The following is a 13,152-nucleotide window of genomic DNA, read 5'->3' on the forward strand; positions in this document are numbered from 1 at the left end:
GGGCGCGAAGGTGAGCGCGGCGCGGGCCTGGCCCCGCCGGGAGCCCCGGGGCGCCCGACTGAGGCCGAAAGTTGCCGGCGCGGCGGGAGCGGGGCTGGCGCGTCCGCAAGGGGGAAGCGCCGCTCTGCTGCCGCTCCTGCCCCCGGCCCGGCGGGAGCGGGGCCGTGGCCCTGGTTCGGCGGGAGGCGGGTTGGATATTTCATGTTATTTGGAATAAGTTTGTCCCGGCTCGTTCGGGCAGCGGTGCTACCCCGCACCCCGCCGGCCGGGTGGTCGCGGCCGGTGCCGGTGTCGGCGCCTCCATTTTACACGGGCGGGAGGAGAGAGCGGAGGGCAGTTCACATGCTCTGCCTAAATCCGGTTGAACGTGCCAACACCCCAGGGATTGGCCTGGTTGTAGTTGGGCACCTCAAGGAACGGTGTTTAGTAGTAATAAGGAATTTTTTTTTCTTTATTCGCCACAGCACATGTACATCCTCGCCTGGAACCCATTTGCATTCTTTACTGGGAAATCCCTTCATAGAATTTAAGGGTTCTTATCCCACCTTTTATCTGGATTTTTTTTTTTTCTCAGACTGCTTTGGGAATATATTTTTGGGTTGTTTCTTGGTGGCTGTAGAGCCCCTTGGGCACAGGTTTGAGTTTTGACTGCGCCGTGAAATTCAAAGGCTCTGCAGAAATCTAAAATTTAAGTAGTAGAGGTGATTTTGAGTGTTGTTGGCTTCATTTTTCACTGATCTCTTTGATGCTCCTAAATCCATTAGTTCGATCTTTTCTTTGGTCTGGACAGCATCGGGCTTCATTCTTTTCTCACTTGCGTTGAAGTACATGATTAACTGCGCTGAAGTAGCGAAATGCCACCTGGCTAACAGGGGTGTGAGCGAGGAGAGAGCGAGCGTTCACCTGGACTTCCTGGCTCAGGTTGTGACGTTTTCGTTCTCTTGGGGGTGACAGTATTGTCACCAAAGCACAGTCGGGTTCGATTCACTTTTCGGGCTTCCTGTGCCAAGGTACGATGGATTTTTCCTGTGTAAAGCACAGGTTTCAGTGTGCTCAGCCCTGTAAAGCTGCGGCTCTACGGACAAGGCAGGTCAGTGATCCCTGGCTGGGAAGGTAACTTGTTCTTTCCTCTTGTTATTTACTGCAACTTTTGTCGTGTTTGGTCTTGGTAAATGGTTTCAGGGGGCGGCGGGTGAGGTGTGTCTTTGCTGGGCAGCTGTGTTTGCTCTTTCGAGTAGGGCTGTGCAGGAGCTGCCAGCGAGACGCCCGCTGTGCCCGGCGCTGCCGTCCGGTGTCTCTGCTGGCTGGGCCGGCGCTGTCGCTGCTCTGTGCCCGTGCAGAGCATCGCGGAGGTGGGAGCGGAGCAACCCCGGCTCGGCACCGGCGCCCGGGGTGTTCTCGTACGAAGTCACAGAGCTGCTCCCCCGCTGACCTACTTTTGCGGTGGATTTTCAAGGAGACGACATATAAACCATTCATTCCTTAAACCTAAACTCCACCTGTCAGAAACTTAAATGAGAATGCTTTTAAGGCGTGATTCAAGCAGAGTGTTTCACCAGTAGTGCAGGTGCTGGAGGAGAGAACACAAGTTGCTTTAGATTTTAGTTACTTCAATGAGTTAAAAGCGGATGTAAATGGCAGCTCGCGGGCCGGCGCTGCTTTCATTAGGGAGCCGCCTGCTCCATCCCCCCAGCGCGGTGCAGCAGCGAGAGCCTCTGAGCAGCAGCACACGGCTCTGCAGACCTGCCTGGCGTTGGAGCTCCCTGCCGAGCTGCCGTCGGGGCCTCTTGTGCTCCGGGAGCAGCGGGAGATCCCCGGCGGGAGTTGAGGTTTGGAATGAGGCTGGCGCCGCTGTCCCCTGGCTGCAGGAGAGAGTTCCACGGCTTGGAGAACTCGGGTGAGTTTCCTCTTCTCTGGTTTCCTCGGGCAGGATGAGGCTGGTTCAGTGACCAAGCGGCTCTTGCCATCCTGCAGCAGAGGGTTTGTGGGTTTTGTAGTTCCTGCTGTGTTTTGTGCATCTGAGCTGAGCCGGGAGGACTGACCCTTGGCGGTGCCATCTTGGCACTGTGGTAGCTCTGAACTTGATCAGGGGATGCTAAGGGGGGTTTTAAAAACTTCCTTTTTCTAATTTGAAGTTCAAAAGAGGAAGAATGTACACAGGCAGCCTTCTTAATTTTGTGTTCTCACAGCCAGGTACCTCTAACGGAGAGCTTTGCAGAGAGGAGTGCCCGTGTGTTTTGCGTGTGGCTGTCGCAGGGGCCCAGAATTTTGTTGTGCGCTGAGTTCGGTTCCGTGCAGTTGTTGAATTTTCTGTCTGTTAGTTGAGGCAGGGTCATAGATGGGATGGTAGGGGGAGGTGATGTTTCTCCCAGCAGCTCCTGAGCTGAGGGTGCTGGTGGTGTGGGCTGACTGAAGAGGGCAAGTGGAGCCTCAGATGTTAGTGCCTTTGGAGGGACTATCAGGGGAACAACAGCCTTCTGAAAACAAAACATTCTGGATTTGGTTGTTAAACAGCAAAATACTTCCTTTGTGAAAATGTTACCTAAGGTTTTATTATTTAAACAAACCTGAACTTAGGGTGTGCTGATGGCTGGGGTTGTGTGCTGCAGGATCAGACTGTCGCGGGGAGGAGGCAGCATTTGACGCTCGGCTCAGTCCACTCCTTGCCCTAGAATTTTTGCTGAATCTCAGTGCTGGGATTTTACCAAAATTTCTGTTGTCAGAATTGAAAGCAAATTGTCTCCTGGTGAAGTTTCTAGACCCTCTTCATGGGCGGTCAGCCAGCAGGACGGGTTCAGGGAGTGGGCTTCATTCCCTTTTTCCAAACAGGAGGAACTAGATGTTTGTGAGGTTGGTTTTTTGTGTACTTTTGGTACTACAATCGTGTTATTCCCACTGTAAGGCTTAGGGCTTGTTTAAAACTCTGATTTTTAAATTTAGTTCTGCATCTCTTCTTGTTAATGATTTTCACAATTACTTTGGCTTAAAGGTTTTTTGTTTTATTTTTGTCAGTTTTAAAGCTACGTATGTAGGAAACCTTCCTGGAGATGTGTTAACTCAGATTTCATTTTCTGCATCAGTTGATGACGTATTGAAACGATGATGTAGAAGTACTGTTAAAACGGATACCTTTAAATTTAGTATTTAAGGACTCAGTGCTGACCTTACATTACTAGTGGTCTTAAATGGCTCTTATAAAGACCTCCTTATATTGGTATATGTTGTTGGAGGAAGGGGCAGTAGCTATCCTCCCTCTGTTCAGACAGCCTTCAGAAAGAGGAAGCTGGAATGTGACCTTTCTTTTTCAGTGTCCCTCTGTCTCTGCTTCAGTAAGCCACATGTGTCTGAAAGGAAAAAAACCCCAACCAACAAACCCAAACAGGGCTGGGTGGAGTGCTCGTGGAATACCGGCTGGTTAATTGAAATGCAGTGCTTCCAGCAGCTTCCTGCAGCTTCGGTGTTCCCTGGCTTCCACTTCCACACCTTGCTGAGTTTTCCTTTGTAGTTTTCTCCCCTTGCTTTGTGTCCTGTTTTCACCTTCCTTGGCTCCTGGCAGCCCTGTGTTGTGTTAGTGCTTGTTAAACCCCGTGGGTTTGGAAAGGCAGGGTTGCCTGTGGGTACTGGTGCCTTTGGGGTACAGCACCCACCGTATTGCCAGAGCAACGCTGAAGGGCCACTCCGTGCTGAGGAGCAGTCGTGGCACTGGGTGAATGCCAGCACACGGTTCTCACTGGACATGGAGTGCTCGCTGTCCTGCTCACATTGCTTGCTTTGGTTCAGGGGGCTGGGTTTTTCCAGCCAGCTCTCCAGGTGGGTTTCCAAACTCAAACTCTTTGTGGTATGAAAAGAAAATTGAAAATATCTGTTGCTGGTGGCTACCAGCATGTAGGGTCAGAGTAAGTGACTGCCCTGGCCTTAGCCAGTATGTGAGGACTTCTGTGAAATGTGTTGTAGTGTTGAGAACATCTGTAGTATTGGAAACTGAATAAAAAGGTGGTTGATTTTTTTGCTAGACTTGGCCAGTGCTATCCTTTTGCTAGACTTGACCACTCCTTGGCTTCATTGCCAAGGCTTCATTGAATTTGATGATGTAATTTTAGTGAAAACCAAGGGGTGAAGGAATTGATGACATGTCTCAACCAGAGTTGTTGGTGATTGTGAGCAGTGGTTTCATCATTCTGGTGCACTTGTCAGATGTAGCAGCAAAGTGGTGAAAGTCAGGCGTGAACATGAGCTGCAAGGAGAGGCTGAAGCCACTGCACTGTTTGAACACTTCCAGAGTTTGCTTTTAGAGTAGGTCCTTGTATGCACCTGCTGACTGTAAAGGAATTCTCTTGCTCCGTTAGCAAGTGCTTGGAACCTGCCTAGGTGGGAGAGGGAGAGGAGCTTGTTTTGCTGGTGGGGGAAAGTAGACTCAGAAATGTTGTGCAGGGCACTAAGCATATGGCACAAGAAATGATTGTGATTGTGGGTGATTGTGTCACCCAGCCCTCAGCCAGTGTGAGGGCCTTCATTAGGGAAGATTTGACTCTCAACCCTTCCCCAAAATGCACCATTTGCAGTTTAACCTAACTGGTGTTCACACTGAATTTACTTATAAAATGTCAAGAAACTTTATGCTATGTGAAAAGGACAAAGGGACTTCAGTGTAGCACATTACTGGTGGGGGGAACTGGGCCACTGATGCTCAACAGCAGCTTTAGCTATATTTGTGTTTCTTATGGTTTTAGAATTGTTTGTAGAGTTTGTCATAGCAACAAAGTATTTATCACAAATATTCCAAGACACTAAGGCTAGATTCAGTAACTTCTAGAGGAAAATTGTTCTGTTGCTCATCCTTCATACTGCCACCATTCCTGTGATTCCCTCCTCATCCTTTCTGGGCTTTTTCCTGCCTTGCTTATTCCATGCAGGCAGCAGTCATGGCCATACACATGCTGGTTTGTGTTGGCCTTTTTGCTCCTTTTGTATATTTTTTACCTTTGCCTGAATTGCTTAGTCTTTCCTTGGTCCTCCCCTCAGCCCTGGGCTGCATCGCGTGCTGGTGGCCTGGGAGTGCATTTGCTTAGCCAGTGTGTGACCGAGTGCTGGCATCCAGCAGAGCCCTGCCGAGACAGCAGCACTGCAGAGCTGGACCTGGTTACCTTCTCTTAGCCACCCTTGATTGATATTTAGAAATCTGCTTTTGTTGCCAAGAGATTTACTACTATAATGATACAAATATTTCTAGCAAACAGACCAAGAGCTGTTGGGTTTGCTTCTGTTGCTGCTTGTTTATGGATGGAAGATGCCAGGATTGAAGTTTAACTGTGAGAAATAATGTGGCAGTCCTGCAGTTGTTTGGATCTGGAGTCATTCCTTGCATTTATTTCTTCCAGTTGGAGTTTGTTGGATTTATCTGTGTCTGGAGGTCAGCAAGTGACTGGGTGACTATGGTGGCCTCTGAGCAGTGTGTTTTTGTGGCACCACTTGTGCATTGTGGGGCTGAAACTCGGCCACCTCAGTGGTTGCTCAGTGGTGGTGGGGTCAGCTGGATGCCTACCCTTTCCCAAAATAAGCATGATACTGGGATTTTAGTAGTTTGTTTTGTACTAAAGTGCCCATTTGTAATGTTTAACACCTCTTCCCTCTGTTGAAGTAGTTAAGGAGATGACCAGCCCTGAGTTATTATTTCATAATAATCGGTTTATAAAACTTGGGTTTGTGAGTTTATGGCTTACTTGTGTTATTTATTTCCAGAATAGACCTGTCTGCAGATCACCAGCTGATGAACATCCTTTTGGCCATTTCTTAATTTTCTAATTACATGTTATATAGGCAAACTGTGGTAGTTAATGGGGCTGCTGGTCTAAATTCACCTCCAGAATCACCAAAGATTTAAGAACCGGTTAAAAAAAAAGAAAAGAGGGTAAGGGGTTGTTTGGAGAGTGGGGGTGGAGCACAGACTCTCTGTGATTTGCTGTTGTGCACTTCAAAGTTTTATGGCCCATGGTGCATCCCTTGGGAGGATAAAGTGCAAGGAGCATGAAGAAACCCATAAAATGACGAAGGGTTTATGTGGTATAATTAATGTGGAACTTTCCATGAACTTTATAATACTTTCTTAATTCTATATGAGTTTCTGGTTTGCTAATAAGTAATCTTTAAGATTGCTAGTGGAACTTAAATTTTGCATTTTCATCCTGAATTATAAGAGGACACATTGTAGGCTGCTATATTTTAGTCTGTAGCTTCCTTACTTGAGTTCTCAGCTGTGGCTGTGCCTGCCTTGGGAAACATTTTTGAGCTGTGGCCAGCTCTGCACTAAAAACCCCCGTGTTGATAGAGCTTTACTGGCAAATCCTTCCCATGCCAGTGTGGCTCTGCTTGCACAGACATTTTTTATTGACACTGGATGGATTTGCAGATCTTGGTGTTGTTAGTCGCACCCGTGGCAAAAATAAATGAGGAGAAAGTTCAAGTAAAAATCTGGATTTGCACAGTAAAACCAAATCAGTGCTGGGATGTTGCAGCTCCTGCTTTTAGCTACTGAGGAAATTTTAGTTGGGGATAAATGGGGGAGTTTGCCCGCTGGGTGCTCTGCCTGTGCTGCTGGATGAGCAGGGCTGCAGAGCAATGGGGACCCTTGTTCCTCTGCCTTCACAGGAGCCCCCATGGTGGTGGATGGGTTTGTCAGCTGCACTAGCAGTGGCAGGTTTCATTCAAGCAAGGATAGCGTTGGGTAGTGGGGAGGGGGCATTGCTCCACCTCCCTAAAAATGTCATGGTGCTATTTGTGGGGGACAGGAAGGTGGTGGTTCATTTGGAAGAACAGGAACTCTTGTTCCACCAGTACCCTCAGGGCTCCTGGGTGAGTAATCCTCTTCTCTCCTGTTTCCAGCTTCCCTGGACTTTCCTCCCTGTAGGAATACGTTGTGTAATTACAGAAGGCTGAGAATCAGCAAGGATGAAGGCAAATGTGTGTACATCGTTTGGGGCTATGGGTTCTTCACTCTCATAGCTGGTTGGCTAATTTCATCCTTTTCCAAGGTCAGACCTGGTTTAGAGGTCACTGGATTTAGGATTTGCATCCCATACTGTGGTGGTTGTGTTTATTCTGACCACACGGCTTGAGGAGTCCATAATGAAAAGCTGCTTGGATCGAGGCAGGAGGCCGTTGTTTTTCACATAGGGGATTTTTTTGGAGTGAGGAAATGCCATTGCTAAATGCAGAAAAGGGAGACATCCGTGAGATGTAGTCGTGTTACAGGATGGTGAGAATGACCTTCCATTGCTGTAATAACAGAAGGTGGGAGATGCTAACAACAGGAGTTGGAAGGTTTAGCGTCAGCAAGTTCTGACAACTTCTACCAAAACATTTTAAAGGGCTCTATTATCCATAGGCACTTTCTGGATTAGTAATACTGATAATTGATGACAATGGAAGAAAGTTAATAAAACGAGCTGAATAATTAGAGGTCTGCCAGCCCTGCAAAATAATGGAATGAGTGATAGAGGGCTTGACTGATACGGAGGTAAGGGGAAGTAATACAATTAATGTCAATTAAAATGTGCCCATGGAAAATAAGCTGATGAGATGTAACTGGGATGTAGTTTGGCTGATAAAAGCAATAATGTGTGCTGTAAAATACTTTGCGCCTTAATGAATTGAATGTAGAGCAATGCAGTGTTTTGAATGAGAAATGGAAATGGTGTAAAATGAATGCAGGGAGTGGGAAGTGAGTATTGGCTGCATTGGGAGGTGGATCTGGAAATGGCTGGGAGCTGCTGGCATGGCAGGCCTTTGGCATGGCTGGTCTTTGCCACAAGCAAGTTGTGTTTTTGTGGATAACCCCAGGTAGCACAGCTTGGGTGTCTGAGGCTTTGAGTGGCTCAAGTGCAGGAAAACAGTGGTGACAGTCATACGAGCAGAGCATTGCCTGGGTAAAGGATGTGCACAAAAAGCCCTGTAGAGCTGATACCTTTTGAGGCTACCTAGAACAGAGGCTAGACAGTGCTAAAGGATAAAGTAGATTTATTAAAAGGCCGTCAAAGGATTCACCTTGGGGGCAGTACCAGAGCCTGACCGAGGCTACACCCAAGATGGACCCCAGGTCACGAGTTTTCACACTTTTATAACTTTTGGTCCATTTACATATTGGGATTAATTGTCTGATTACAGCTTCAGGTTATGCAGTCCCATCCTCCTAGATTGCTCTCCTGAATTCGCTGTTGTTAACACGTTTTGAGCTGCAACAGTGTCCTTGGTTCTGGGGCTGGAAAAGGATTGTTTTGTGTGACTGAACTGTGAGGAGGACTTGCTAACACTTTATATGGAGTTCAGAGTTACATACTAATGCAGTACAGAATCTGGATAATATGAAAGCTAAAATTTAAGGCATCAGATTCATGGTCAAAAATACTCCATATCCAAATAAAAATCCTGGAATGGCATAATGGAGAGCACCCTCTCCCTGATTTCTTTAGCAGTCCAGCAGAAATCAATCCTGCCTGGCTGCTCCTTGCACAGTAGGAAGTTGGGAAGTGGCAGCCCTGTTGATTTAGTCTGACACAGGCGCACAATGGAGTTCCCAGTAACTCAGGGAGCGTGCAGGACTCATAAATTACAGAGCAGCTCACGTTTATCATACACATCGCTGCTTATCTTGTAAACTCATCTGCTGGGCTTGCACGAGCAGTTGATTTAACAGCATGTATATTGTTGAACTTGACACATCCAAGAGTCTAATCAAGCTTTAAGAATACCAGGGATGTCTGGCTGCTGGTGTGAAGTCTCTGCAATTCCTAAGTAATTTCTAAGAATGATCCTGGGCCAGACTCTGTTGGGTTCACTGCAGGTCACAGGGAATGTCTGTGTTGTACAGAATTGCAGAGGAGTATTACCATAGTGCTGGCATGTGTTTTATGATATAAAATGATTAGATGTGTAAAATTAAGTTAATGTCCTTTTTCTGTACATTTCCAACTGGGAAATGATTATAAATTAATTTTGTAGGGTAAAATGCCAGTGAGTAACTGTACTGCTTGTGTAGCACTGCCCAGGATCTGTCATGGGATGCATGAGGCTGGTGGAAGATGATAGAGATGTGGTGTGTTTGGAGGGAGATCTGATAAAGTTCTGCGTTGTGGGTGGTCTCTCTTATGCTGCTGCTTCGGTTCCCTTTCCTGTGTGGACTGATTTGGTTGATAAATATGCATTTCATGGGTGCTTTGATTCTTTTGATGGTGTTAGAGAAAGTGCTTCTGGTGTGGGAATGCAGGGCTTTTTGGGACTTAGGTGTTTTAAGAGGAATTGATGCACCTTCTACATGTTTAGCAGTAAAAAAGAATAATTTTGTATTTAGTATTTCTGCTTTTGAAACCCTTGGGCATGGTGAGATAGGAAAATTCCATCCCTCTTCCTCACTCTCATGCTGACAAACTACATTTACTTTCTGAGTTGTGAATGGAAATAGAAGTAACCTGGGTTTGATCAGGTATGGTGTGTTTTAGTTTTAAATGAACTAATAGACCTTGAGTTGCATTTCTGCTGCAGCTTGACAAAATTATAGCAGCTGCTGGGGCTCTGTGCTTATTTACTTGCAAATCCTGTCAAGTGTGAACTTCATTTATGACTTCCCTGGCAGGTCGTGCCGCTGTGGTCACAGCTTCTGCAGTGTTTTGTTGCTGTTGCTTGTAAAATTTGCCACTGAGGGAAATAATAAGCTAAAATAGGCACAGGTAAGCACACACAGGCTCCTTGTTCCCGAATACATTGAAGCTCTTCTAAAACTTTGCAACTGGAAAGAATTAAACTGTGTTTGTATTTCTGAAATAAAGCTGCAATTTCAACAGAAAGCTGTTATTTGTCTTATTGGCATGGCAAATTGCTCTTTTTGGACAGGGGAACTGGGGGGTTTCCAAGTCTTGTCATCATTTGAGTCTCCTGGTTGCAACCACCCATTCTCCTGTGTGTACATCATGTGTCTCCTCTTTTTCCTAGATGATCATGGGAACAGCAATGGCAGTCATGTAAAAATCTTTTTACCGAAGAAGCTGCTTGAATGTCTACCAAAATGTTCAAGTTTACCGAAAGAGAGGCACCGCTGGAACACTAACGAGGTAGTTAAATCTCTTACTTGTTCTTAAATGTACCAGCTTATTTAATGCTTATGGATTGTTTTGTGAGAGCATGCCATGCAAGTTACAGGATATGAATTTCCTGGCTCTGGAACCTGTTCCATAAATAATAAGTCATACATATTGAAAGTAAGCTTTAAGTGAGACTTGAAGGCAAATGTGGAAGTTGACTTCTGTTTTAGACTTCTAGGAGTCTATTGCTCATGTGTGTGACTTGTCTCAGAGTCAAATTTCACATCACCTTAATGACCTGTTTCAAAGTGGTTTAAAATTAGATAGGTATGTTTGTACCATGATGAATAAAGTATTACTTTCCTGTGCATGAAGACTTCCGAACAGAAAAGTGGTGTATGTTCTTTCCTGCCACACAGGGCCCTGGGAAATAACCAGCTTACCTCTGTCTGAGTCATCTCCTTAAGAATAAGGAAAACACAGAACTGGGTGTTTCCTACTGGAATCCAGTTACTCTTGAGTATTCTGGTTCACAGATAACCTGTTACTGCATTATGGTTGGGGTAATTTAAATAAAAAAGAAGTATTTGAAATTCTTTGGGCCAAGGTGAAGTTAAAGAACAACCAGGTAGCTCTACAATCCCTAGGCTTTATTCCAGCTGTGCAGCAATGATGAATGCCCCATGGCAATACCCACAGTGTGAGTTTTAGTTTTTAGTAGCTCTGTCTTAGTGTAGCTTTGCCATATTTATGGGACTCACTTAATAATAGAGGAAATCCACTTGGAGAAATGACTGTAAAACTCCAGTTAGTGTCTTGCTTGTTGAGAGCTGATTGGTCCTGTTCCTCTGATCCCTCGTTTGTAGATCTAAACTTGTTAACAGAGCCTGTGCTCATGAGTTTAGCACCTGCAAGTGGCAGCTGAGTGCAGGATCAAACACAGCTCACTTCTGTGTATGTTTGCTGAGCGTAGAATCAATCACAGAGCAGTGACTGTGTGTATTTTTCAAAATTGGAGTCCTTACCCCTCTTCCTTTTGGTGTCTGGAAGTTACAGTCAGGTATTTATTTTTAACATACCCAGTACTGTGATAGAATGAATCAGGTCTTCAGGGCAGTTGCTGGCCTTGGCTTTTTTGTGTAGATGTTTTTGTTTTGGGTCATTGGAATTGAAATGTAAATCGTAGAAAATGTGGGTTGTTGTTTATTCTGTGATAGTGTTTGTATTAATGGGGACAGGGCATGGAGCAGTGGCAATTCCAGTGGCTCTGACAGATGATGTTTGGACAAACACAGCTAGGGGCAAGCAAGCTGTGCACAGGTTTGTGACAGAATGATGCTCTTCCCTCTTACAGGAAAGAGCTGCTTGGCATGGGGTTTAGTCACTAATGTTGCTGCTGTCCCCAGTGCAGAACTTTGTGCACACACGGCTTTGGGTAGGATTGGTGTGTGGAGCTTCCTATGAGTACAGGATGTGGCAAAGTTCATTATGCAGCTGAAAACTGTTATTATTCATGAGCAGAAGCAGGAATGTGCAGGTGCTTGGTGTGGTGTATTAGGTTAGGAGGAGAATTCGGGAGCATGGCTGTTCTCCTAAGGGTCGTGTCAGTGTTTTGGGGAGCAGGGAGTGAGCGATTCTGCCAGTGCTCGCCAGTGCAATGCTGGGGTGGGATTGTCTGGTGCTGTAATTCTGGATGGATTGTTTGCTGATAGACACAGGCTGGGACGTTAAACCCAGACTCAGCCCCTGTTGGTCTTATTGGATGTCAGATTCCTCGCTCATTTGTATGCCCTCTCTCTTCACAAATCTCTCACTGAGGTGTTATGCCATGAGGATGTGTAGCTGGCTCTGTCCATGGGCTGTAGCTTGTGCTGACTCTGCCAGCCTGTGTGGTGTGGTGTGGCTGGTGCAGTATCCCTGTTGCATGATTTAAATGAAATAGCTTTTCTTGTGGCCAGAGATTTTTTGGCCCCATTAGCTCAGAGGGGGGGAAAAAATAGAAAAAGCCAGAGTCTTATGCCTAGATGAAGTCTTGGAAATTTGTGTTAATTATGGGGGAGGAAGGAGCTGAGCTTCCAGATTTTACTGCCTTCCCCACCCCCAATCTGAAAGTTTAATTCTGTGCACTGTTATAAAACTTGAAATTTTCTTAGGGTATAATTGAATAATAATGTTGGACTACATTCTGGAGGCATTCCTAAGGGAATAAATTTTTTCATCTGAGTACACAGGTGTTCTGCCTGTGCTTGTGAAGACAGAAGTTGTAAAGTAGAGAAGAAAAAGTTGTATTTTATACAGTGATATTTCCAGAATTTTTGTACTGATTCTGACCACAGAATCCCTGGTCCTGTGCGTGAGGTGTCTCCTGGACAGGGACGTTTAGTAAAAGATTGAAAAGAAATTAAATGCCTAAACAACTTACATATCTGAATGCATGTGACAATGCTGTCCTCCCTCAAATGGTGTGTGTTGGGCAGTCACGGGTGTCGAGTCTCTCCACGAGCTGCAGAGTGTGAGTGTAGCAGACACTGGGTTCTTTCCCAGGGGTAGTGGGGGCCAAACCCTCTGACGCAGCTGAGACCCGACTCCTAAACGTTCCCTTTTGCGCTCTTTTGCACGGGGATGGTTCAAGGAAATTTGAACGCAGCTGTTGCCTGTCTCTTGTGGCCCTGAAGCCCAGCACACAGGTGTTCCCAGCTGTGGGGGTGGTGGGCAGCAGGATGAGCATGTGCAGTCACTGGGGCTGCTGGTGCAGAGGTCAGGGAGCAGCCAGGGTAGAGCATCGCCATGGGAACACCGCAAATAGCTTTTCCTGAGCACTTCGTCTGCAGCCTGAGAATGATGGTCAGATGTTACTCAGGATTGGGTGGTTGGGAGGAAGAAATTGTGTCCTCTGAGAGCTGGGTGGGCTGTGGATGACTCTACATGTAGTAAAATCACGTGATGAGCAGCGAGAGAAATGGAGCGCTTAAAAATGCTTCAAACATATTATTGAGGTGCTTGCTTTCCATCGGATCGTGTGTTTGCAACTGAAATGTTTGATGGAAATACATTTCCATACCAAGATGTCATCTTGTCTTAA

General features: G+C 46.1%; 1 protein-coding gene across 1 annotated transcript in view; it reads left to right on the top strand.

The window, feature by feature from the left end:
• CAMTA1 (calmodulin binding transcription activator 1) overlaps window positions 1–13,152 on the top strand; it is a 238,540-nt gene that overhangs the window by 14,079 nt on the left and 211,309 nt on the right. Inside the window, exon 3 of the mRNA XM_041476559.1 lies at window positions 9,982–10,100. Coding sequence (XP_041332493.1) covers window positions 9,982–10,100 — 119 coding nt within the window. The remainder of the gene's footprint in view (window positions 1–9,981; window positions 10,101–13,152) is intronic.

This window comes from Pyrgilauda ruficollis, unplaced genomic scaffold (genome assembly GCF_017590135.1).
Source record: "Pyrgilauda ruficollis isolate IOZ18807 unplaced genomic scaffold, ASM1759013v1 scaffold39, whole genome shotgun sequence".
Taxonomy (NCBI): Eukaryota; Metazoa; Chordata; class Aves; order Passeriformes; family Passeridae; genus Pyrgilauda; species Pyrgilauda ruficollis.